Genomic DNA, 27,320 nt, shown 5'->3' on the forward strand with positions numbered 1-27,320 from the left:
GATCTGCAAAATGATTTCGGAGCGTTTAAAAATTTTGTTCTTAGTTTCTGTTTTTATGCTAGATTTTGTTGCGCCTAAATTTATGATTTTGTTTTTGATTAAGTGTATGCTTTAAATTTTGTATTAATGCCTAAAATGTACAAAAGTTTTATGTTAAGGTTGTTTTGTTTTTAATTTGCATTTATCACAGTGACATTCAGTCTAAATTTTGCTTTTATTGGAATTATAGCATAATTTGCCATAACTTACTTTGATATAATCGTTCTCATAAACTTTTCCATTTGTTTTTTAACTAAAACTAAAAATAATTTTGATTTAAAGCCAAAAGGTTCGTGTGTTTTCGTCGTTTGTTCATATCGATTATATATTTTCGATTTGTTAAAGCCGAAAGGATTAATAAAATTTTGTCTAAAAGGCCTAAAGGTTTGCTACAGCTTAGTGTTATTCTTTGTGTTTTATAGCAAATCATGCTGATCATTCCGATTAAGTCCAGTTGGTCTAATTCCAATAAAAGCCACCACATTGGTTACCATATTAATTTTTGGATGTTGGTTGCCTTTGTGACAGAGCGTTTTTTCCTCTATCAATAATCATTATTGAGTTCTGAAATTTTAATGTGCCTAAAAAGTGATTTTAAAATTTTGACTAAATTAACCGTAACCGTAGGTGTTATTAAATATTTTACAATGTCAAACAATTTTTTCAAACTATTTATAAAACTTTTGCTGTTAAATTTACATTTAGTTTATGCCGAAACGTGTTATGTACAATTTTGAATAAGCCGTTGTTGCCAAAACTTTTGCCAGCGACACTCACATCACAAAAACCAGACGCCTGCCCAAGCCGAAATAGTCGTAGTTTTGTGTATAAGGGAATTTAAAAGGCTTTTGGTAAGGATCAAATTAATAGGTATATGGAAAAAAAGCAAAACAAACTAAATATCAGATAAAATATATAATTGTTTTATTGAGATAATTAAATAATATATCCAAACATAATTGATAATGATTAAGTTTAAAACAGTGAAAACAAATAGTATTCGGAGCACTTGCTTTGATTCCAATAGAAACTTAATTGACTAATTACTACGTTCTTTTAAATAATGAGTAGATACTTGATAAAGTGAAACCGCTAAACTAATGTTAATTTCTGCTCTTTCGCGATTTTTCTTTACATATACATACACAAAATATGTATACTTTTACATATAAATATGTAGGAAACATATGCTAAAATATTAATAACAATCATAAATGCTTTGACGGTACATTGGAAAATTTGATAAGAAACTAAGTTTGTTGGTTATATCCACACAGTTGGCAGGGGAAGAACGTATTTGGGGTCGGGGGTTCTTTATATGGTGGATGTGGATCAGATTGAGTATAAGTTGAACGATTGATACGTGTTTATCCTTTATCCTTTATCTTTTGACTATTGTTCATTTGTATGGCACCTGAAGAGTCACATTTGAATTGCCTGCTATATAAACATGATGTTACAGCTCATTTCTTGTGTCTGCCCTGTGTGTGTGTGTGTGTATGCAATTGTGTGGACATATTTGGGTTAAACGTATGCCTAATTACTAAATAAAAACTCAACATAAATTACACATAATTAGTTGGGGAAGACAACAAATGAATCCTAGTTTAAAGTACTTATGGTTTTATAACTTATTGTTGATTTTTCGTATCTTTAAATTGCATTCCAGTATTATTTTATAAACTTTAAAAAATCACATATCAATTGAAATGAAAAAATAAATTTATAATAAAAGTTTGGTGGGCACGGCAAGTCCCCTTGGCTTAGCCAAGCTAGCAAAGCTACCCAGCAAAGCCAATCAACCGTATTCATTAAACAAAAACTCCAAAACAGAACTAAAACTTAGATGCTGCTTCAAAAAACAATTTGCTCAGCGCCAACGTCTGCGTTTCCCCTTAATGCTTTCGGTCCTTTTATCCTTCACCCAAACCGATTTTAGCTGCCCTATCTATCACGTCACATATCGATACCCACTTTATCTGAGAATCCTAATTATTTTAGGTCTGGGTCGTAAATCCTCGGTCGATTGTATCAAAAATCAAGACGGACGAACTTTGCTTTCCTTGAGTGTCCGTTGTGTTTCTGTGTGTATATAAATATTTGATGTATTTGTAGTCTTTGAATTTAAAGTGTTTGGGGTGCTTAAACAAATTATCAAAAAGGAATCGTATAACGCTGTGTTTTGGCTCTCTCTCTCTCTCTCTTTCCGCTCGTTGCTTCTCTTAAACATTGACCATTTGCATTTCATGTTTATGGTTTGTATCAAAGGAGTTTAGAGTCCTTTTTTAAAAAGACTAGTAATCGTCCTGTTTGCGTGGTTGCGACTCCTCTGCTCAGCGCCTCTCGGTTCGTTCGTTTGTTTGCCATTACCAAAACTGTGTTTTGTGGTCTCAAGTTTAGTTTTAAAAACTAGGAGAATTTGTTTGCATCTAATACTAAAGAACTAATCGAACCTATCAATATGGTGAATAGTGTGTGTTGTCCTCTCAACTTTGAGTTCCTGCCTCCTGCTCTTGCTCCTGCTCCTGTCTCTCCTACTGATGACATCATAGAGATCCGAATATCGAGTGTATGTGTGGATGAATGGGAATAGCGTGTGACAGAGTTGGTGGCGGCGGTGGCGCAGCTCCATTCGCCACGCCCGGATGCCCCGGATGTCCCGGATGTCCCGGATGACCCGGATGACCCGGATGGACAGTGTGGGTGGCCGGCGGCGGCGGCAGCGTGATCGACAGCGTCACCGTCTGCGGCGCCGCCACTGGCGAGGCGTGGGCGGATGAGGGCGTGGCCGCGGTGACAGCAGCAGCAGCAGCAGCAGCCGCGGCTGCAATGTGATGGGCGGACGACGTGGGCGCTGGAGGCGGCGGCGGGTGATGTTGCTGCTGCGCCGCTGACGGCTGCTGCTGCTGTTGCTGTTGCTGTGCCCCGGTTGCTCCAGTGGTGGGATGTCACTGGGCCACCACAGAGGCGGAGGCGTTCTGCTGCACTACCACGCCGGAGGCCACCGAGTTGGCCACCGTCACGGTCACCGGCGGAGTGGGACCTCCGTGGGCCACGCTGGGCTGCTGGGCCTGCTGCTGCTGCTGCGTCTGGAAGGGATGCTGGAACGGCGGTCCATAGCACTGGGGGAAGTAGAGCTCGTTCTTCACAACCGACTGCTGGACGACGGCGGCGGCCGCCGCATTGGACGCTATACTGCGCACCGGCAGGATGTTGGCCTTGTTGTCCACCGTCGACGGGTTGTTGTTGTTGAGGAACTGCTGGGCCGCCAAATTCTTGGCGTCGTTCATCAGGTGATTGGCCACCGAAGCCACCTGGGCGACGGTGTTGTTGTTCTGCTGTTGCTGTTGCTGCTGCTGCTGCTGTTGCTGCTGTTGCTGCTGCTGCTGCTGGTGTTGCTGCTGCTGCTGACGGCGCACCTTGGTGGTGTTGGGGTTCATGTGGTTGTCAATGTGCTTAGTGACCTCGTTCTCTGTGGCGAAGCGGCGACGGCAGTTCGGCATCGGACAGCAGAAGGGGCGATCTCCCTGCGTGGTGAGATAATAAATCATGGATTAGGACACTGGGCGAACTAGGACACTAAAGGACGACTTTTCAGTGAAGTATTAAGATTAACAGAGGTTAAAGAGGTTAAATTTTACACTTAAAATGGTATCAGCTATCATAAAAAGCTCACAGAGACACATTGCACCCAGGTTCGGTACTGATTTTAAGCTCAACTCTAGCAGAGCTCTTAGTGAGATGAGTATGGGTACAGCAAGTTTAGTTTGGTTCTGTGTAACTTGACTTCTGATTGGCTTTCTCTGCTCGATTGCAGCTGCATATAACCATAAAATGAAACGGAGAAACTGATCGGATCAAAGCGGGTTGAGGCCAGGCTACAACTACCTGGTGGGTGCGCGTGTGCTGATCCAGAATGGCCTTCTGCCGGAAGTCCTTGCCGCACTGGCCGCACTTGTACGGCTTCTCGCCGGTGTGGATGCGCAAGTGCTGGTTGAGGATGGTCCGCTGGCGGAAGAAGCGCGGGCAGTACATGCAGCCGAAGGGCTTCTCGTTGGTGTGGATGCGCAGGTGCTGCGTGAGGTGCGACTGCTGGCGGAAGCGCTTGCCGCACTCCGGGCAGGGATACGGCCGCGACTCGATGTGGATGCAGCCGTGCTGCAGCAGTGTTGTCTTCTGCTTGAACTCCTTGTCGCAGATGGGGCAGCGCACGTAGAGCGGCATGTTCGCCGGCCGCACGCCGATGTGCTGCAGCACCTCGGGCAGAATCTTTTGGCCTGTGCGAGGATCTGATTAGAAGGTAGCTGCCTCCGACCACACCGCCCCCTAGTACTCACCCTTGCCGTCCTTGAAGTACGAGGGGTAGTGCATGCCGCCGCTGCCGTCCGGCGTTCCCTGCGAGTCCTCGTCGTGGTAGCCGCCGCCCGTGCCGGCAATGTCCCCCTTGGTGTCGTTGTCCTCGCCGGGAAAGGGCACGTCCGAGGGCCACAGGGTCGGGTGCGGCCCGTTCTTGAAGATGAGGTGTGGCGAGACGTCTGTGTTGTGGGTACGTGTTCATCCGCAGTGTCACATGGAAGTAGTCAAGCGAGAGAGGGCCACTGTTAGCAGCGCTAAAACTTGGCGCGCAGCCGAGATACAAATCTTCGAAAGAACTGCCTAGCTTTCTGCTTATGTATCTAGGGACGGAAGGGTTTTCTTTTTTTTTTTTTTTTTTTCGGACTGCCAACTTGCTGAGACGATGGCAGAAGGTGTGAACCCTGCTGAATTGTAAATTTAAGCAAACATTGTTCGAGATTTAGCTTCGGTTCGCCTTCTGTTCTCGTCATCAGCAAGGGGAACGAGCCAAATCTGCACAGCAGTAGGGACAATTTCGATATACATAGGGCCAAAAGAGCGTAATAAATTTAGCAGGGAGATCGGTTTCCAAAAGGGAACGAGACAAGCAGCGCCTGTGGATCGGCTGGCTGCACCTAACCGGGGTCGCTATCCCAGCACTATCCCTATCCCTAGCTGACCCCCGTTCGAATCTGTATCTGCTTCTGCATCGGTTAGTAAGTTATCTGTATCTGTCGCTCGCCTTGGTGGGTGCGCACATGCTGATTGAGGATGGCCTTCTGGCGAAAGTGCTTGCCGCACTCGGGGCAGGCGAAGGGCTTCTCACCCGAATGGATGCGTATGTGCTGGTTGAGAATGGCGCGCTGCCGGAAACTGCGCGAGCAGTACGGGCACGTGAAGGGCTTTTCGTTGGCGTGGATGCGCAGGTGCTGCGTGAGGTGCGACTGCTGGCGGAAGCGCTTGCCGCACTCGGAGCACGGGAAGGGGCGAGCGTCCGTGTGGATGCGGTCGTGTTGCAGCAACGTGCTCTTCTGCTTGAAGTCCTTGCCGCAGGTGAGGCACTTGAACAGCCGCAGATCGCTGTGCGGCTTGTTCTTGTGCGGGCGTCCCGGACCGTTGCCCGTCCTTCCGCCGCCCGCCGCCACGCCCACAGGACCCACGCCCGCCCCCGACGCACCGCCCGCTCCTCCGCCGCCGTTGGCCCCCGCACCGCCTTCAGTGGCATTGGCATTCGCCTGTCCGGCGTTCTGCTGGCCATTCTGCTGGGCGGGCAGCAGCTCGGGCAACGCGTACGCTTCGCCGCCACCGGCGCCGCCCCCACCTCCTCCGCCTCCGCCGGACTGCTCCATGGGCAGCACGCCCTTGTTGAGGTAGTGGAGCGGCGGGAAGCCGGGCGGCGCCAGCATGCCTCCTTGCGGTGCCGCATGGCGGGGAGCGTAGTAGTCCGGCGTCTGGAACCCGTTGCCGGGATCTGGTTGGGGTCCACCGTTCTGCTGAACGTGCGGGTTGCCCGGCTCGCCCGCATTGGAGCCCGAGTGCTGGGGGTCATTGCTGCTTTGGTTTTGGTTGGCCGCTGAGTTCTGCTGGTTGGCCAGCTGTAACAGAAGGCATGCATTTAGTTTAGTCTCGGGTTTCCTCCAATCTCCATTTTAAGGCTTACCTGACTCATTGGATCCTCGTCGCCGGCCCCGTTCGCCCGCTGCTGCTGCTGCTGCTGCTGTTGCTGCACCGATACGGATGGATACGGACTCGACGAGGGCGACACCTGCTGCTGCCGGCCGTCGCCGCTGCCGTTGTCCCGGGGCTCCTGACCGCCGCCCGGAGGACTCTGCGGCTGTCCCGCTGCCGCCGCTACTGCTGCCGCCTGGGCAGCCGCCTGGGCCGCGTTCTGCTGCTGCTGTTGCTGCTGCTGTTGCTGCTGCTGGGCGGTGAGGTGCTGCTGGGCCTGCTGCTGGATGTTGGGGTACATGTCGCCGCCCCACTGGGCGGGACTGGCGCCAATGGCACCGGGGTTGCGCTCCGCGTCCTGCGAGTCCTTGTAGAGCACGTACGGCTGGCCCGTGTCCTGGGTGATGCAGTACATGATCTGGCGCGGCACCTTCAGTCCGGCTGCTATGCAGGCCGCAAAGGAGGCCGAAAAGTTAATGGCCATTGCTTCGGATGCTCTGCTCAATTGGTTCCTTGTAGGTACTGGCTGTTGTTTTTTGTTTGGGTAGCGGTAGCACTTGACTTTGCCGGTGGCTCGCTTTCGTCGTCGCTTTCGATTTGGTCGAAGTGCCTGCTCTACTGACTTCTGGTGCACATTTTCGCGGGTTCTCTTGACTTTCTTAGCTGTGCTGGGCTAATCGCCACTGTGGTTTCTGCTGGTTATTTGTTTCTCTTCATATTGATCAAATTTTAAATTCCTTTCTTCTTAAGTGCCTCATTTATTTATTTTGGTTTAAAAACGTTTTTTTTTGTAGTTCCGTTTTCCCGGAACTTGTTACGTTTTCTTTTTTAGTTGAAATTAAATTTTATACTTTTTTTGTTGGTTTAAAATGGGTTTCAAAGATGTTTTAATTGATGCGATTTCATTTGGTTCATCTGAAAGAAAACAAATAAAATGAAATTAGTAAAGGATTTCGCAGCGATAAGTTCACTAAGGCTCCTAATCAGACACTGAACTGCCATTAGAAATCAGCTATAACGTAGACTGTGATATTGGGTTGGCATGCAAAACGCATCCACACTTAAATTCACTGCAAACCTTCGAAAAAAAAAGTTAAAAACCGGAGACACTAGCAGAAATGCCTGGCAAATTAAAAACAATGAAGATCATCAGCGGCTGATTGGGAGGAGTGGCGCAAAAATGGACACCGCATGCCAGGCAGGCGCGTTCCTCCCTCTCCCCCCTCCCCTCCCTCCCCTCCCTCCCCTCCCTCCGACCCCCTCTTACCGCCTGGCGACCCACAAAGCGGCTGTCCACATGCTACCTCCTTCTCCTTTGTTGTCATGCCTTGCCGGTCTGTCTTGACTCACTTGTCTCCCCGGATCTCTTGCTTTTCTTTGCTTTTTTGGTTTCGGTTTGGTTTTATCTTTGTGCTGTGTTATTTTTTGTTTTACGACGATGACGACGACGTGCCAACTTTTTAATGCGGGATCAAGGTCTCGGAGAGCGTGCGCCTCGCTCCACACAGACATGGACAGGCTACCTATTCAGGCTATTCACTAGCAGGCGGCACTATGTGTTAGCTTTTGACTGATCCCGCAGTAACAGCCCTGGCAATATAAAAAGGAAAGCTTCCCATTTCCCACTAGCGTTCGCTTTTTTTTTAATTGAACGCTGTATTAAGGAATGATCCGGTATTGATTACGGAAACAGTCAACGCACGTAAAACTCAATAGAGAGATTCAATGAGTTCTACAACTGAAAACCTGTTGCTGCTTGAAAATATGTCTTTTGTTTACAATCTATAAAGAATGGCTCATGAAATGATCTTGTATGATAAGGGTACTAATGAACCGAGAAAAATACACTTTTATTAAAGTGAGGTTGCAGTACGAAACTGATGCGAAATATTTACATATTTACTAAGGCCAACTCATTCGTATTGTTCTGGAAGAGCTCCCAATATTCTAAACTGATCTCTCTTAAACCAAAGTTCAGCAGTAATGGAATACATAGATCAAACCCGGGACTATTTTGCATAAAATTCAGGTACAAAATACCCTGTAAAAATCGGAAATCGAGTGTTGGCTAGGCAAAGATATCCAAACTACCTTGAACCCGCAAATGAACGCAAGCTGGGAGAAACTCGACTGCGCAGAGGAAAGGAGACGCAGATGCAGTCGTGCTGCGTTCTCCAGCGATTGCACTTCGTGTCAAATGCAGTCGAAGTATGCATGTACATATGTATGTACATACATATACGTTGTCGCCGCCGCTGCCGTTGCCGTTGCTATTTGTGAATTATTGCGCTCCATTGGCAGAGCAACAGCATTTGCAATTTATGCGTTCGTTGTCGTCGCAGGGTCGCCTTCGATTTCAATTCCGCGTCACACTATCTGTAGACGCGGCGTGTTGTTGTTTTGTTGCTTGCCCCCCTCCGCCGATCTTCCAAAAGGGCTATCACACTCTACTATTGGTTCAGTACAGGGGGAAATGCGTTCTTAACTCCTTTTTGGGTTGTGGAATAATGTATTTTAGTTATCAAAGTTCAAGGAGTTGTAAAATATTTCTATAGGATTCCTATTATTCATTTTGTTTTCATCTGGAGCGCTAAGCGTGTTCAGCTATTGCAGAAAATTTAGGTAAACTAAAAAAAAATGTAAACTTACTTATTTATTAATTTCCATTTATATGGTTATAAAATTAGATACTTTATTTAGTTATTTAATTTTGTATGTTTTGTTTTTGTTTCTTTAGTAAAGTTTGTACACAAATTTAATATTACTTTTAAACAATTTTTCATGTATTTTAATTTTGCTCTTCTTTCGAAGTCTATTATAAGATTAACAGCAAAAATATTTAAACTTTTAATGATGTTATCATTTAAATAGAAATAGAAATATTTGTTTTAAGGTTTTTGTCTATAACTATTAAATTTAAGGTTGTTCATGTTTTTGTTTGTGCAATACGTGCTCTACAAAAACTGTGTGTTTCCATAAATTTACTCATTTGACACGTATTATCAATATGAAATATATTTTTTTCAAACAAAAAAAAAGTGCGTATGATAAACTATTTGATTGGAACATTATTATCTTCTGGGGAATAAGCTATTATGGTTAGGCAGGGAACTTTTTTTAAATAGTTAATTTAACAAAAAATTTTTTTTGTGTGTTAAAGTCGGAACCGCCGAGATCGGAAGACTTTAAGAATAGGACTAATTTTAAAATTAAAATGTTATTAAAAAATTATATAAGCCGAGTCGAAATATACGCACAATATCCAGATAAAAAAAAACAATTTTTTTAATTTTCTGAAGATTGGTAGACTTCTTTTCGCAAGAATAGTCACGTTCGACATGTCACGCACCGACACCCTATCTTATAAATTTATTGCAAAAGGATTTAAAAACTCGAAATGTTTGAAAGTTAATGTTGTTAGTTAACTAATTTAAGTTGACAATTATTTTTTTTTTCGAATTTTGAGCTTATAGGAAAAAATTTATAAAAATGATACCCGTATTAATGAAGGTTTATGTTGTTAATTAACTAATTTTAATGAATTTGACAATTTATCTTCATTTTTTTGACCGAACAAAAAAAATGTTTAAAAAATGATACCCGTTTTGATGAAATTCCACAAAAGTTGCTAATTAATGTACGCCATTTGAGAGTTTTTTTTAATAGAAAAATAAAAAAATTATCGTTTTTTAACAAAAAGTAAACGTTTTTTACAGCAGGGACCAAAAATAAAATAATTATAGTTTTTATAATTAAACTGTTTCATAAAAAAATACAATACAAACGAACTAACTCTACTCCCCATAAATACATTGTTAACAAGCATGTAGAGTTTGCATATAAGAAGGTATCAGATCAAATGTTCTCCAAAACCAACCTTTAGCTAATTCCATTCTTAGATTCTTAAAAACATATTTAAAAATCGGTTTAAGCAAAAATTATAACTATTGTACATGGAAAACGGGTAATTCTCGTTTAGCCTGAAAAATCAAGCGCCAATTTATTTTTTTTTATTATTACTAAAGGCGATTCTTATAGCTTTTTTGATAAGAACTATAATTGGTGCTATGACGGAGATTGGGTAATTGTTTGTTATTGGGATATTCACAAAGATCTAGGCCTTTCGCACCCACACACAGACAGAACTGACATTTTCGAAAACCAGCTCACGTACTGGTTTCAGCGAAACTTGATCGAAGACTTTAATTAATTTAATTAATTAAATTTATCGTTAATAATGATTTTAGTTTGACCTTAAAATATTAAATAATTTTATTTAATGAAATTTTAATTACGGTTGCACTCGACATACTGCACGCGACATTTTCTTCCATCATACTTCTTATTTTGTTTTTTTACTTTTGGTACTTAGACGTATTTCAATTATTTCTATTATAGTAAAAAAAAAAATATATATGCTTTGCATGTATTTTCTTTTAATTTTTTAATCTCTGTAGATGTTATTTTGCCTTTATTGTCTTCTTTAATCTACATTGAAAAAAAAAAATATATAAAAAGTAAAAAAATAGCATTTTTTTTTATTTTTTTGTCGCACGAGACAAACTTTAAAAAAATGTGAGAAGAACTTGCATTTATAAACTTAGAATTTTTTGGCTGACCTTTCTGTAGAATTTACCATATATACTTTATATGGACAATAAACCTAGATCGGCTTGGGAAGACTGCAAGTTAGGAGAGTTCACGGTTAAAAAGTTCGACCGCATGAATTTGTAAACTCGCTTTTTCGATGGTTTATCGCCAACAAAATTGAGTCGCCAATTTCTGGCTCACGCTCCGTTGGCAGTGAAAGTTGTTAACTCGCCCGCCTCTAACTGAAATCGCTGGCCCACCCACAAGCTGTGGTCCGTTTAAAAGGGAGAATGATATTTCAGTTTCTGTTTCTATTCGAATGGCGTCCAACAGCGAGGTAGCCAATGATGCCGTAGCTCATTGCCAATAGCGAAGCTTTCAGTTTTCGCACTCGTGTCTGCTGCATGTGCACAGTACGAGTATCTGGTGTCATGTAACCTGTATCTTCTGGTGCAGCGTGTGTCTTGTCTTGCGCCTAGGCCGTCAGGTGTGAAGTAGGTGGAGTCCCGCAAACGCCCGCCCAGATTATCCGTTGCGAACGAATCTCGTTTGGCTTGGCTACACACTCACTGTTAATGTACCCACTAGATCGCTACTAAGACACTGCCTAACGGATGTTGTGTAAGGATATAGGAATAAGGATATAAGGATAAGCCTTCTCCGAGACTAACCTGGATCCGGACCTTAGATGGGCACAAGTAAACATTGTCAAAAACAAATTAGTACATAATTTATTACTACACCATTAACAAAATGTTGTTTTTATAATTAAGAGCTCAATAGGTCTCCAAAAGTTCCTTATAACTGATTTAGATACAATAACCATAACCATAACCATAACCATAAACATAAAAGAAAACATAAAACAATAAAAACCGATTTTTGTTGTTTGCTTTATGTTTTTTAAAGTAATTGAGAAGCTGTGCAAATTTATGATGTCTAGTGTAGTTTTTAAGAAAATAAGATGTACCTTTTACCTGTACTTTAATTGCGTTTTTTTAAAACCTTACAAAGCAAATTTTCCAAATGATGATTGTAAAAAAAGATACCTTAACATAGCAACATAAATTTTATGTTGTATATAATAAATTACAACTAAACATTCTGACATATATACATATATGCGTTGTATATATACATATATATTATATGCAACAGAAGGAAGGCTTTTGGGAAAGTATTATTAAGACATTTGGGGTTTAATTACTTCATAAGATGGGCAATGTATCTTTTTTACTAAATTTCAAGCTTTTGACTGATATTATAATAACCCCTGAAAGGGAAATCAAATTGATTTTGCCCGCCAATAAAACACATTAACGCAACTGGGACTGCCTTCCATATACATACATACTTGTTAAAGGGGCCTAACTTTTGTAACCTTAACTCAAAACGCAGAATAGAACACACTTCAAGGTTAAGGCAATAAACATAAAACACCAAAATACACAAATTGTCAAAAGTTTTTGCGCTTGTTGCTGCACCAGCAGACACAAAAAATGAGCGGCAAAACATTTTAGCGTAATTTGTGCAGCTATCTAATTCAATGTGCAAAAGCTCTGCTAGCGAAACACTCGCACACACACAGCAAAGAGAGCTCCAGCATGTCGGAAAGGGGGAGAGAGCGCACTAGGGACAGAGAGAGAGAGAGAGAGGGAGCGCACAAACTACAGCGACAGGTATAGAGATGTGAGAGTAAATAAAAACAAAATGAAAATTAAAGCAATAAATGACTCACAAAAACAGCCGAATGGGCTTTTTTCCTCTATTTATTTGTTTTCAGAGAGCGTTTCGGAAAAAACTTAGCTGCTTTAGGTTATCTGCTTAGCTTGAATTTTTTGGGCCCTCCAAAATAATTGAATACAAGAAGCCAGATAAGAGTTCCGATTTGGTCAACATTGTTATTTTCTCCTTAGCTTTAAAAAGGGTATATGAAGTTTCGCACGGCGTTAACTTGTTTTTAACAAATCTTTCGTACATTTAACTGGCGCCCAAATGTGAGCCCAGCTGTGTGACAACCAACATTTTATCCGGCAACGAACTCGTCGCTTGACGGCAGATGAACGCTCCACAGCACGCCACACATGCATTAGGAGTCGGAGATGTATCTGTTAAAAAAAAAAACGAAAAGACAAATACGACAGACACACACGCACACACAATTAAGTGATTTTCCTTGTTTTGTTGCTGAACATTTTGTAGATTTTAGTTTTTTGTGCGAAAAGCGTTTTTGCTTATAATTCATCATATTCCCTTATGGCCTGACATTCGCACACCATCGTGACTACGCACACACACACATACATATGTCATACTCTTTCAGCTCCCGCGCTCCCCATCCACCTCCCCCTCCCCCACCACCAACTCAACCCAGACACCAAAAATATAAATGAATTCAGCCCCAGGGAGAATTTCGCAAAAAATCGGAGAGCAAAAAAGCAAATAAAAATTGCAAATGATTTGTGGCAATTTTTGTTGTTGCTCGCGCTTTAGTTTTGCGCCTTCTGCTTTGAGCTTCTCTGCTCATTAGTGCCGTTTTGTGTGTTCCGCCCCTTCCAGCACCCCCTTACTTTGCCCCCCACCATTATCCCCCCCTGCCCCTTGCAAATCTCCTTTGCATTTGTCAACTTGATTTACGCGCAAACATTTTTAGTTGTGTATATATACATACATATATACTTTTATTTGGTTTCCAATAAATTTTCGCAACCTATGCATCTCTTTGGGGCCTTTTCCAAATGCAGCCTTATCAGAAAGTGTTTTGTTGAACTCTTCGTCCATATACTTATACTTTTGAAATCGTCAGATTCTGGGGGCTCGCAACTCATATCGGGAACACATTCTATCCCAATTTAGCTGCTTAGCGAGCCAATAAATCTGTATATGAATTCGTATCTATGGCTAAAAGTCCCAAAAAAAAACCATCCAGTTCCTCTTCATGGGTGTTTGACATACTGTGACTGTGGGTGTGTGTGGGGCCAAACGGCTGTGCTAGTATGTATACAGGGTATAAAGACACTAACCTCAAAATGCTGATTGCGGCAGGCAATGGCACGACTTGTCGAAGCTCCGAACGGGGCAGCTGGAGGAGGTAGGGGCGAAAAATTGCAATTGCAATGGGCCGCGAACACAGGCGCAGTTCTCAGCGCACACAGATGCACGTGCTCACACAGACACCCCCGAGACGAGCCGAAATTCGCAAAAATACCTCTACCAGTGCAGCGGCGTGGCAGATACACACAGATACGCTGATGCGGTTGCAATGTAGCAAAAAGCAAACTGCAGACGATCGCGAAACAGCTACTGATTCAGCCAAGTGTTATTTGCTGTAATTCCAAAGGACATGTCCACTTTTTATTAGGCGCTTTTATTATTTGTACTTTTCTGCTCGTCCCTTTGCTCTTCCAACGGCTGCTTCCTCTATCCGCTGGGTCGACGTTGCGTATACGACGCGATGTGTGGCAGCCAGGTTAATTATGCGTTGTTTATTCAACACTTTGCCCGCCTGGCGATTGTTTTCGGTGCACTTTTGCGTTTTATTTCGGTTTGTGTCTCTCGCCGACTACATTTTTAGTTATTTTTGATGGCTGCCTCACAAGTTCTCGACGGTAGCGCTCTCCGCACATGTACGTTCGCGATGTACAGCTTTTTTATTAGATGTCGGCACGAAAAATCGAACAAAATGCCAAAAAATAACAAACCGAATGCGAAGCCAACGCGAATCTGAGTCCGAACCCGAAACGAGACTCAACGCGACTCAACTCGCCTCTCAGCGATGGTTCGTCGTCTGAACAGTTTCTCTGTCTGGTTGTGTGTCCGTCCTCGTCTTGCCTCTTTCTCTTTTTCCGTCCCTCTGCCTGTGATAGTGCTCGGTTTGTGGTGTTCAGTGCATGGGTGTGCAGGAGCGCGCCAATATTTAGCTTTGTAGTCGCCAGCGGAGAGAGAAAGGGAGAGTCTCCACCTCAGAGAGCGGGAGCGAGAGAGTCTCTCTAAGCTTTTTTAGCAAAATATTCGCGAATTTTTTCCACTTTTTGCCGGCGGGGGAGCCTGCGTGAGTATGGGTACGTACATTGTGTGTCTTACCCAATCTCCTTAGTGTTAGTGCAGTCTCCCTCAAAGCTCGCTCTCGAGCTCTGTTGTCAATTTTCTAATGTGGGAGCAGCGACGCCGCGTCGCAGTACGGCTGCAGCTGACGCAGACGTCGCTGTCCCACGTCCTTCTCCCCTGCCGCACTTCACTGTCCCCCTTTAATTTCGAGTCTAATCTTTTTCTCCTTTCCTTTAAGCTAAGCGCCCTCTTGGCTAATAAACATAGTGTCCCACTAGTGGCAGTTAAAAATTGTCGAATCGGATCCAATAGGAGGTGAAGTTCAATTTGGATTTTTCAACCGTATAATTGTTTTTGAACATTCTCTAACTTAAATTCTAACTTTATGTCTCTATTAGTGGTCTCAAAAAATGTTTTTAACTAAAATTCAAGCAGAATTGAATAGTTGAGGGCATGATTTAAAACAAAACAAAAAAAGTACGTTTTCTTCGGCAAGCCGAAGTTTATATACCCTTGCAGCTATTGCTTAAATTAAATATTCTTTATGACAACTATATTCCGATTATTATACCTATTTTATTAGAAACAGTAATGGTTATATCTCTTGTCCAAACTTAGTCATGATTGACTATTTTTTTAGATTAGACTATATATAGTTGAAAACAAAAGAAAACCGACCCATTTTGCAGTTTATTTTATGGAAATCATCCATTATCTGAAAATAGGACTAACATCGACTGGTCCAAATAATAGTAGTGAATAAAATTAAAAAACCTCAAAGTTTTATAATTCTAAATTATTTTTTTTGCTGCTAAAATTTTGTAATTCGGAGACTATTATTTTTTTATGGATTTAAGAAAAATAAATAGTTTTATCAAAATTTTTCGGAAAAGTAATATAAATGAAAAAAAAACCGAAACAGAATAAAATTTTAAAAATTCATAATTAGTTTTACGCATTGCAGTAAGGATTTGAGCTAAAAATCTAAATTTAAACGATATCTTTTCACAAATACAAAAAAAAATGTTTACAGATCAGCAGAACTAGGATAAAGCCAATGATACTAAAGACTATGCTTATTTTGTGTAATGTTCTGTAATAACCAAAAATATACTATTATAGCTATTTATTTATTAAAAAGCTGTTGGTTTTGAAGTACGGTAAATTACAACTTATTTCTAATTGTGTACCATTGTTCAAGTTAATTTTTTTCAAATTATAGAAAAGTTATAATATAAATATGTAACAGGTCAATCAATTTCATTTTTAAAAACTCATGAATAATTTACTTTTAGTCGTTCGAAGGACTTGTGTCAGTTAAGAAACTTACAGTATTTTGTTAATCAACTTCTAACTAATTCTGAAATATTTATTTCCCCAATTGTTCCATATTTGACATCTTTTAATTTAAAAAACGTTCGGAGGTTTCTTGACCTTATAGAATAATAGCTTACAATAATCGTCAAAAAACTAAATTTGTCAATCCAAACAAACTTTTGGAAATTTATTCAAACTTTGATTAGCTCCATCAACTATATAAGGAAACAAATATCTATAACATGTTGGGAAAAGATTAAGAACGATCTATTTCTAGTGAAACAGGCTAACGAAGACCGAAATCAGTTAAGTAAACTGGAGATAAGAAATAAAATCGGCATGAATCATCCATCTGCACCGAAAAATCAAGGTTTGATCTCTGAAGAATTTCATCGATTTAAATTTGTAAGCCAGTGTAATATGAAGTACTGTTTTTTGGATATTTATTTAAAGTCTGCCAGTTATAATAATATTTCGTGACAAAATTTTAAATTTCGATGTTAAAGTGCGTTATTGTCTCTCGAGTTTCTTACTTAGCTTAAGCTTTAAAAACATAACGTATATACCAGTTTATAGTTTGTCCGTATGTCCGTTTTAAGGCAAAAGACTTTAATATTCGCAATTGTCCCTTTGACGTTTGAGTATATAGTATATCGAGTTTCACGAAAATTGGTTGACCATATTTCAAAACTGCCATATATCTGTCATTCTAAGGTTCTATGCCGATTATGCTCTCAGTGTTAAAAATAGTGTATTTTTTATACCGATTGCGAGCTCAATTTTTAGACTTGAAACTTTCTAACCTTTTTTTGATGTAAACGTAGATCAAATTTGATTTTTTAAAGCATTTAGAAACTAGCCAATGAGTCTTAACCAAAGTTGGTTTTCTATATCCTACAGGTGTCATTTATCTCTGCTATTTACCATACGGCTCCATGCCTTTCCATCCCATTTCATTTGTTGGTAATACCTTTGTTTCCTAGAGAAAAAAGAAAATTATTTGACAGTTCAGAATTACGCTTTTAATTTTATTAAAATCGGAAAACGATATCAAATTATTGAGCTGCAAATTATCATAGCTTCAATGTCTTTCTTGTTTTAGTTTAGAAATTTGTATTTTGATTAATGTAAGAAGACATAGGAAGGTCAGTTACGTTATGTCTATACTATACGGCAGTTGTCGCATGCAATAACCCTATAAGCCCCATAAAGAGTCTTTCTGCTGAACGCATGTTTATTTTAAAATTGGTTGGCAGAGTAAATGGTATCTGATAGTTAAGGTTATGAATTTCGTTATTGTATTAAGCTCAGGTTAAAATAATTTTATTTTTTCCTGTTACCGCTAAACTCAGATCGCTTTATCAGCTCAACCTTTGCACCTGCTGACCAAATACAAAAGCCGTTAAGGCAATTATAATTTGGCACTCAACCGTCGTACTCGTGGCACAAAATTTGCAAATGTTCATTTGATTTCGCTACTTTGCGGGTTAAAAGCGCTTTTCCAGCTACTGCGAGTGACATGTGTTGAAAGGAGACAGAGGAGCGGCAACGAATATAAATATAAAGTAAATTGTTGTATGATGTGTATGCATTATTGTATAAATAAACAGCGCTCTTTTTTTTTTTATAAACAACAGAAACAAGCGGAGCAGATATACCAAAACTCCTCCCCTCGATACAAGTGTACATATTCGTTGCTGACATCGTGTCTTTTGTGCCGTTTTTGCTGGTTGTTTACTTTGATTAGGTTTTGCTTTATGTTAAGGTTTCTGCTCTGCTGCAAAAACGAAAAAACTCGAAAAATTACAAGTTATTTTATACGCTTCTTAGCAAAAAAAAAAATGAAAATGCTATTTCAAAACAGAGCAAGATCAAGCCCAACAAGACGTCGAAGCGAAGATGGCCAAGAATAAACGACATTTGGTGCTTTCGGAGATAAATTTCTATCTCTCAGAGCTAAGTTCTACCTTTTCTTAGCTCTCTCCGTTTCCCTCCCTCTATTTTTGCATATGCCGTGCAGTTTGCAGTTTATATTTAGCATTTCATTTTGCATTGTTGCCAAGATTCCTGCTACTCTTCATCTGCTTGTGGTTCCTGAGAGATGTTTACTAATGCATTCAGCTGTTTTGCCAGTGAATTCGCTTGTGGGCCTGTATTTGTAGGTTGTTTTTGCACCGTGCTCTTGGTTCAGTAACCTATCGATTTGATTTTGTTTACCTTTACGACTTGATAAACTGAAATGGTGGAGAGAGCGCTGGGGAATTCGCAAACATTTTGACGTCCATATGCATGAAATTGAGTCTGCAAAAGGACAACTGGGGGGCATAACAAAAAATACAGAGAGCTGTTTTATTGATTTTGGTCAAGCTTCGACACATGTTCGTTGTCGATTAAAACCAAACCTATTCCCATCTCTATTCCCATTTTCTGATAAGGGAATTATTTGATGTATTTCCATGGGTGGGCTTCCCTTTCTCACAGGTTTATCTTTGTACATATGCATCTTCCCTACCCTTTGTCAGTGTCGACCTAAACCAACGTGTCAAATGAGTCTAATGCAATTAGCTCAAATGACTGCAAAAATGCAATTTAGCGAAATATGTTCGAATCCCGGGAAACAGGGAATGGCAAACAGCTTAGGTGCCGCAAGTATTCAAGAAGAGGGCTGAGTCAACCGCCCAAGTACAGTTGGGCAGGTGCCAATAAATGCCCTGCGTAACTCTTTTCCACCCCAGGCAACCTTGTTGTTTGACGGCCAATGGATCCGTCCATGCGTAAAGTGTGAAAATCCGCACGCACCCAACAAAAGCCGCTCAACGCACAAACGGTGGCACGCCTGGTCTTCTCTGGCCGCCTCCTGCTCACCTACCTCTTCATCAGTCTCAGCCAACTCATGGGTCTTACCGTTTAATGGCATTTTTGTAAGTAATAGGATTAGGTGGGACCAAGGGTCGCACCCGACCTAAGTACGTATGCATCACCGGAAATACCATTCTATGTATTTGAAAATACCGCTCTGGACAAAATAGGGATCATGTTTTTTTAACTTTGAAGAAAACTTATCACATTTTTTGTTAAATAATGTTGCAGAAATTCTGATGAAAAATGTAATTATTCGGAGTGTATTATTTATTAGCATGTACACCATTTTCACCCTTGTGGTGTTATTTCTACTCCCGAAGCAAAAACATGTTCAGTTGTTGTGCCGAAAATTTCATCAAGAAATAAATGAGTTTTGACATAGTTTTCTGTGTTGAAGTGGCAAGATCAACTGGGGTTGAATCATGCGAAATTTGACGTCTGGCAACTTTTCAGGGGCACTTGGGGGAGTGTGTCAAATTCCAATTAAAGCAGCTTGCCGAATAACCAACAGTGGAGGAAAAGACTTGGTCTGGACCACTATTAATAGCACATAGTCGACTAAGTGAAAGACTCTTTAAACCAAAAAATATTTGTGTTGTATTTATTTCTCGTCTCTGCCGTTTGAAAACACTTCGGCCTGGCTGAATAAACTCTATCGGGTTTTCTGCTTTACTTGCCTAGCTCGAAAGTGAAAACTGTGAGGTACGACGTTAAAGGCTTCCTTCCCTTCGCTTAATTTTCCGCCGCTTGGAGGGAACAAGTTTTTATGGGCAGAAAAGTTTTCGCAGACAGCAACCAGACAAAAGATAGTTAAAATGGAAACAATTTGAGCTGAGCCATACAGTTGAGAATTTCACCCGCATGCGGAACGAGCCACCGTGAAAACCTAAGTTGTTCCACATTCTAGTCACCAACATTTCAACTAGCTGATCTGAATTATACCCAATTTAAGATACCCCACCAAGACTGCATAGCCATCAACATCTGACTGCAAATTAAATGAGGCAAATTTGTGGCAACAAAGAAGAGAAAAGGCATTACGCGGAGTGAACTGCTAACAAAGTTAGTACAGCATTTAAATGCAGTTGCAGGTATTGAATATTAGACTGCCTTGCCAACGCCCCAAAACGCCCCTCTCGTCGGAAGTCTGCATTTTTTACGAGGTCTATGGTCGGGTTAGCTGATGCTGGCTGCATTGTCGTTGCAGCAACGTCGCATACCCCTAGTGTTTTTATGCTGTTTCTATTTTTTCATAGTCATTCATACAAAAAGCGTACTTTTGCGAGCACTAGCAATTTCTGGCTTTGGCTAGAGGAGCATTAACAAGAAAGAAAGCAAACTTCGGCAAGCCGAAGTTCATATACCCTTGCAGCTATCGCAAGAATTAAATATTTTTGAAAACATTAAAATTATGATTTACTTGCGTATATGTTTAAAAACATTGAAGCTATGACGATTTGCAGCTTAATTATTTGATTGTTCTTTTATATATTTTTATTATTTGTATGGGAGCTATATGATATAGGCGTCCGATTTTGATGAAATTTAAACCATAATTCTGAAATATTTAACCATTGCTATATGTCGAAGAACTAAAAAAAAAATTAAACAAGAAAGAAAGCAAACTTCGGCAAGCCGAAGTTCATATACCCTTGCAGCTATTGCAAGAATTAAACATTTTTGAAAACATTAAAATTATAATTTACTTGCGTATAAGTTTAAAAACATTGAAGCTATGATGATTTGCAGCTCAATTATTTGATAGTTATTTTATATATTTTTATTGTTCCTATGGGAGCTATATGATATAGTCGTCCGACTTTGATGAAATTTAAACCGTAAATCGAAAATATTTAACCATTACTAAATGTCGAAGAACTAAACAAAAAATTAAAAAACAGAAAAGTTATAATTTTTTTTCATTTATTTTTCCGATTGTTCCTATGGGAGCTATATGCTATAGTCGTCCGATTTTGATGAAATTTGTACCATAATTCTGAAATATTTAACCATTGCTTTATGTCGAAGAACAAAACAAAAAATTAAAAAACAGCAAAGTTATAATTTTTTTTCAATTATTTTTCCGATTGTTCCTATGGGAGCTATATGCTATAGTCGTCCGATTTTGATGAAATTTAAACCATAATTCTGAAATATTTAACCATTGCTATATGTCGAAGAACTAAACAAAAAATTAAAAAACAGCAAAGTTATAATTTTTTTTCATTTATTTTTCCGATTGTTCCTATGGGAGCTATATGCTATAGTCGTCCGATCCGGCTCGTTCCGACTTATATACTACCTGCAATAGAAAGACAACTTTTGGGAAAGTTTCATGCAGATAGCTTTAAAACTGAGAGACTAGTTTGCATATAAACGGACGGACAGACGGACAGACGGACATGGCTAGATCGACTCGCCTAGTGATGCTGATCAAGAATATATATACTTTATAGGGTCGGAGATGTCTCCTTCACTGCGTTGCAAACTTCTGACTGAAATTATAATACCCTCTGCAAGGGTATAAAAACAGCAAAGTTAAAATTTTTTTTCAATTATTTTTCCGATTGTTCCTATGGGAGCTATATGCTATAGTCGTCCGATTTTGATGAAATTTTAACCATAATTCTGAAATATTTAACCATTGCTGTATGTCGAAGAACTAAATAAAAAATTAAAAAACAGCAAAGTTACAATTTTTTTCAATTATTTTTCCGATTGTTCCTATGGGAGCTATATGCTATAGTCGTCCGATTTTGATGAAATTTTAACCATAATTCTGAAATATTTAACCATTGCTTTATGTCGAAGAACAAAACAAAAAATTAAAAAACAGCAAAGTTATAATTTTTTTTTTTAATTTTTTTTCCGATTGTTCCTATGGGAGCTATATGCTATAGTCGTCCGATCCGGCTCGTTCCGACTTATATACTACCTGCAATAGAAAGACAACTTTTGGGAAAGTTTCATGCAGATAGCTTTAAAACTGAGAGACTAGTTTGCATATAAACGGACGGACAGACGGACAGACGGACGGACAGACGGACATGGCTAGATCGACTTTACTAGTGATGCTGATCAAGAATATATATACTTTATAGGGTCGGAAACGTCTCCTTCACTGCGTTGCAAACTTCTGACTGAAATTATAATTCCCTCTGCAAGGGTATAAAAATACGAGAGTGTGCAAAACGGATGCAGAGCGAGTGGAAAGTTAAAAACAGAACGCCCGTACAAGTGTTAAGTTCAAGCTTTTGTTTAATTTTCCTGCGACAGACGAATATGAATATGCATAAATTGTTAGACTTTTTGCATATGCTTACTGCCCATTGTTGGGGCTCAAAGAGCGTTTAAGTTTAGTTTTTGGAGTAAGCTCTTCACCGACATTGAAAGTTATTGGGCTTTAAGCTGATATCAATGTGCATTACTAGTATTTTAATGGCCCTATTAATGTTCTGTTCTTATCCATTATAAGCCTTGAAATTCAACTCCAAACTTGCCACCATCACCCACCAGCTGGGTAAAATGTTTCTTGCATGGCAACTAACGACAACAACGCCATGTAAATAATGGCAGCCCCTATCTCGCGCCCAGTTATCCGCAGTACTGCCGGGCAACCCCAATTCAAATACCAATTCCATTCCCCACTTCCCCTCTCAGGGGAAAACGAGAAGCGATCTCGGTACGGACGTATGTAAAAATGTTACGCATACGCCCCATGGTGCATCCCAATAGGCTGTTGACATGGATTGTCAACCCTCGACCCCACCATATTGTGTGTCGGTTATATTAAATACAATAAGACAGACAAGAATTAAGTTTTTCCATCCTATTTTAAGGCACCTGTGAGTGTGCACGAGGCAGTGGTTGACTGGTTACGGGAAGATTGGAATTGGGTTTAATCATTGTGCAGTTTATACTCTTTTATGTCCCATCCTTTCCATGATACCCTTCTTAACTTTCCGCTAATTACGAACGCAATTCGAAAAAAGGCCACTACTCTGCAACTCATTTTGGCCTCCAGCCTATGTGTAAACTCATTTCGCTGACTTTTGACGACAGCAAAAGCCTTTCGGCCAGCATATTGACGTTCTTTATTTGTACTTTTAGAAGATATGATAATCTAATGTCACCTGACTTCCGCTCTAGTTGCCTCGAGTGAACGCATCCATCCATTCATCTTTTTATCCTGTCCTCCATTTATCCAAGCTTCGTTCTAGGCATCTATATAGGCACCCTAGCACTTTTAGTCACCCACCCAAGGCCACAAAGCCCGATTCGAATTGGGTGGAGAGCCACCCGACCATCCACTCCACACATGGGAGTCTCATCATCTGGTATCCTCACCCTGGCAATGCGCCCCCATGATTGCCGTTCTAGTTGCTGCCTTTCACGACTTTCACTTGCTGTTGCAGCTGAAGAGGATTCACATGGATGTGTCATTCGGAATGTTTGCTTAGAATATTTATGAATAGAGCTCTTGAATAGGTTGAGGGGATAAATTGTAGATTAAGCAAAACTTGTAATCACCTTGTTTCAGGCGGCAAAAGAAACCTTCGGCAGCACAAAAGAACCCCAGCTTACAATTAATTATGATGTTATAAACAAAAACTAGCCTGCCCACTCCCCCCTTTAATGACATGTCACGTTTGCTCTAGACTCTAGAAACTACATTCAATGACAAGACAAAAAAACGCGCAGAGACTCAAAAATAAACGCAGCACTAGCAATAAAATGAAGTGAAATGGCATGGAAAAGAACGCAACCGAAAAATGCAATTTGCGCGCTGTTCAGCGGGTTCGATGGGTAAGTGTGGGTGTGGGTGTGGGTGGTTCGTTTTCGGTGGGTGCTTTTGTGGCTTCCACTGTTGCTAACTGCAAGGGTAGCCCCAATTTAAAATAAAAAGGGAGAAAGAAGGTCGGCGAATGTAAATTAAACTTATCATTAATGACAAGGCTTGCATGTACAGCAGCATATACAAGTACAGCACCAAATGCGGATTCCCAGAGATAGAGAGCGAAAATATAATTGCGCTCTTTTCGGCGACGCATCGTCAGTTTCAGCACACTAAGGACTGCACTTACTTGCTGGAAGGGGGCGTAGATAGGTGGCCTGGGATTGGGGCGGGCAGACAGTCTCCGTCCCTGTCGCACATCCTCGTGTGGAAGGACACTCGGCAACTGACCGTTCGGACAGTCAACCCCTTTCGGTGACTCCACATCCACATCCACATCCACATCCCAACCCGGTTGCACACACTGCCCACGCCTCTGCCTCTGTTTCTGCCTCTTCCTCTGCATCTACCGCTGCCGCGTTCGCAGCGAATACTGCTTGCCTGCCATTTCTGTTAAAAATGTGTGGAGTCAACTGTACTTTGCTGGCCACATACACACTCTTACAAGCATTTTTATATACGAATTTTATTTCAATTCATTTAAAATATGTGTAATGGCTCGTTTTTTGTTTGCTGCTGCTGCGGGCGCTCATCCCTTCGACTTTTGTATTTCGATTGTCGATGGTCAACCACCACCACCCCGCCGGCTTTTAATGGACAGCGAGGATGGGTGGCGGTTGGAGTTGTTGCTCGCGGTCCTTGGGTGTCCATTGCGCATTTTTTCAATAATTAATTTTTTGCGCGTAAGTGAAATTTGCATGTAGATGAGTACATGGGCACACAATACATAGACTTCACGTACATATGAAAGTATATGGGGACACCTACACATTTGCGCAAATGGCACCCTGAGGGGCTATTATATGCGTTCTGTAAACACATGGACATTCATACAGTACATGTTTTGGTCTCTGTTCTGTTTAAATTTTATAAATCAAACAAAAAACAAATCTTGACGAGGTAAGAATAAAGTGACGATCGCACCTTCAACTCTAAAAATCTGATATCAAATTTTGTGACCATTTATTTCACCAACAAAAATAACTTTATTTTTATTTATTTAGTTTGTTAAGTAAAAAAGGTAAAGTTATCGTTGCGGGTGACAATAATCTAAGCAGCAAGCAGTATCAAAGTAAACCAAACTAGGATCATTAAATAATCATTAAAGCAGTTTATTAGTCTACAAAGCAGTTCATTATTGACAATATTGAAATGTTACAGTCTCTAATAGTTCAATATAAATGTGAAATATTAATACAATTTGTATGGTTACGTAAAAACAATTTTTTTTTATTTTCTAGTTTTAGTTATAAGTATGATGTTTTTAAATTACTTTTCAAATCATTTTTTGCATGTTTAACTTGTTAACTATTTTAATAATTTTCCCCTATGAGCTAAACTTTTTTTAAATTAATTGTCCCTATAAAAAGGGTATTTATAGTTGTCGGTACGTTTAAAAGCATGTTAGTTGTGTTCACTTTTTTATTAAGTATTTCCCTGTTTTTATTTTAAAATTAAATTTTAAAATTTTTTTTTAACTTTATTTAGAAACATTACAAAAATGGTTATTATTTTAGAATTAAGGCTTAAATTTGATTAAAATCGACAAAAGCTCCACTATGAATTTGCAATTTCAAATTGGCCTTGCATAGATTTCTACTCATTCAAATTAGCATAAAATGTTAATTATAAAAATCTGAAATGGGTCTCATTTTAACACGCTAAACAACTCCCAAGCGCGAGTTTTATAAGAAAAATTTGTTACACATCAAAAGTTGTGTAATCTCAAAAGCAATACGGACTCGAGAATAAAAAAAAATTCATTACTGGCGTAAAAAAAAAATCGCTAAAATGTGAACACAAATACCAAATTTTGGTTATTATTCCGTAATTACTTAACTAAATGAAATAATGCCAAGAACACGTAAATTCCCTTTAAAATACATTTTTAACGACATAAAGCGATTAAGCTATAAGTCAAACCGAACCTTTGATACTCGAAAACGACATTAAAAACTTTTTTGTTTAAGGCTATATCTAATTTTAAGCTTTCTAGATAACTTAAGGGTTTACCCAACCTGGGAGTGATTATGGTCTTACTGTTAATCAGCTGGGTTTGTTGACAAGCCAGATTGCAACTAAAAATTACTGATACACACACATAATTTATATTGAATTTGTTACGTTTAAAAATGTAAACTGATGAATAAATAATATATAATATTTATAAATTTTTGCAGCTATATCCTCGAAGGCTCTTTTAACAAAAGTGAAATCGAAATGGATCGGATAAATTTTTTTTTATTTTTCCGTCCAATTTTTGATACGAAAAATACTATACTCTGACAACTCCAACACCAAAAGACTATTTTGTTCGATGGGGCCTGACATGTTCGACGATCTAAGTGTCGTCTTTATATACACCCTAATAAAGTCTTTTAACATGTTCAGGTATTTGCCTACACAGGCATTTTCTATCGCAGCGTGCCGAATGGGAAAATTGGATAAATGTATAAAACAAAAATAAAATGTATATTTATTTAGTTGGATTTTTATTGATTTTTCGTCACCAAATTTGATGTCAGGAATTTTAGATGTTGTTTTACATCGTTAAGAGATGTTTTTGTCTGGTATAAAAAATGTTGTTTAAAATAACTTTAGTACCAATTTAATTTTATCAAACTACGATGGGGGAATTATTGCTTAGCTACGATATTGTCGTCCAATCTGGCTCGTTCCGACTCATATACTACCTGCAACAGAAAGGCAACTTTTTGAGAAAGCTTTATGTATATAGCCTTAACACTGAGAGACTAGTTTACTTAGAAACGGGTGGACAAAAAGATCAAAGATTGGAAAAGTTTACATTTTGTTAAACTTATTTTTTTTTAATATTTTTATTATTCCTATAAGAGCTTTATGATATATGTTGTCGTTCGCTTTTGGTCAAATTTAAACCGTGATTCTAAAATACTAATCTATTACTATAAATCGTTATATAAAGTTATAAAATATAGCTATATGATTATGTCGTCTGATCCGGCTTTTTCCGACTCGTATACTACCTGCTAAAAGATAAATTTTAGGAAAGTTTCATGCAGATAGCTTAAAAACTATGAGACTAGTTGGCTTAGAAACGGACAGATGGACGGACAGACGGTCATGTCCAGATCAACTCTCCTAGTGATGCTGATAAAGAATATATATACTTTTATGCCGGAAATTTATACTTTACTGCTTTGCAAACTTTTGACTGTAATTACAATAACTCTGAAAGGTATAACAAGAAAACTACACATTGCAAAAATGTAAATAAAAAATGTATAATAATAATTCTCAAAAAACTTTTCTTAAAAACATTAAAGCATTTGAAATATAATATATAATTTAAATCGACAAAAATTCCAGAGATCATTATTTGATCAAACCCTTGATTCAGAAAATGACACTCAACATCTTCTGTATGACACTAATTTTTTTTTAAGTGTAAAAAAAGTTTTTCATCTATATTCATGTCTATTTTATTTTTATTTAAGCTCTGCCTAACCGATTTGGCTTATCGATAGCT

General features: G+C 39.6%; 1 protein-coding gene across 6 annotated transcripts; it reads right to left on the reverse strand.

Annotated features, from left to right (window-relative positions):
- Window positions 1-941: 941 nt before the first annotated feature.
- Window positions 942-14,397, reverse strand: LOC108138369 (zinc finger protein 768). 6 transcript variants are annotated; one of them, XM_017260547.2, is made up of 6 exons: window positions 13,656-14,395; window positions 6,035-6,957; window positions 5,201-5,969; window positions 4,377-4,574; window positions 3,928-4,316; window positions 942-3,566 (listed from the first exon to the last, which is right to left on the reverse strand). In XM_017260547.2, the coding sequence occupies exons 2-6, from the start codon at window positions 6,524-6,526 to the stop codon at window positions 2,988-2,990; spliced, it is 2,427 nt and encodes an 808-aa protein (XP_017116036.1). In that variant the 5' UTR covers window positions 6,527-6,957; window positions 13,656-14,395; the 3' UTR covers window positions 942-2,987. The 6 variants fall into 6 exon arrangements, with proteins under 6 accessions (XP_017116036.1, XP_017116035.1, XP_017116034.1 ...); XM_017260546.2 differs by having other exon boundaries at window positions 3,925-4,316; window positions 13,656-14,394; XM_017260545.2 differs by having other exon boundaries at window positions 3,925-4,328; window positions 13,656-14,394.
- Between the last annotated feature and the right edge of the window lie 12,923 nt (window positions 14,398-27,320).

Source organism: Drosophila elegans, unplaced genomic scaffold (assembly GCF_018152505.1).
Source record: "Drosophila elegans isolate 14027-0461.03 unplaced genomic scaffold, ASM1815250v1 contig_208, whole genome shotgun sequence".
Lineage (NCBI taxonomy): Eukaryota > Metazoa > Arthropoda > Insecta > Diptera > Drosophilidae > Drosophila > Drosophila elegans.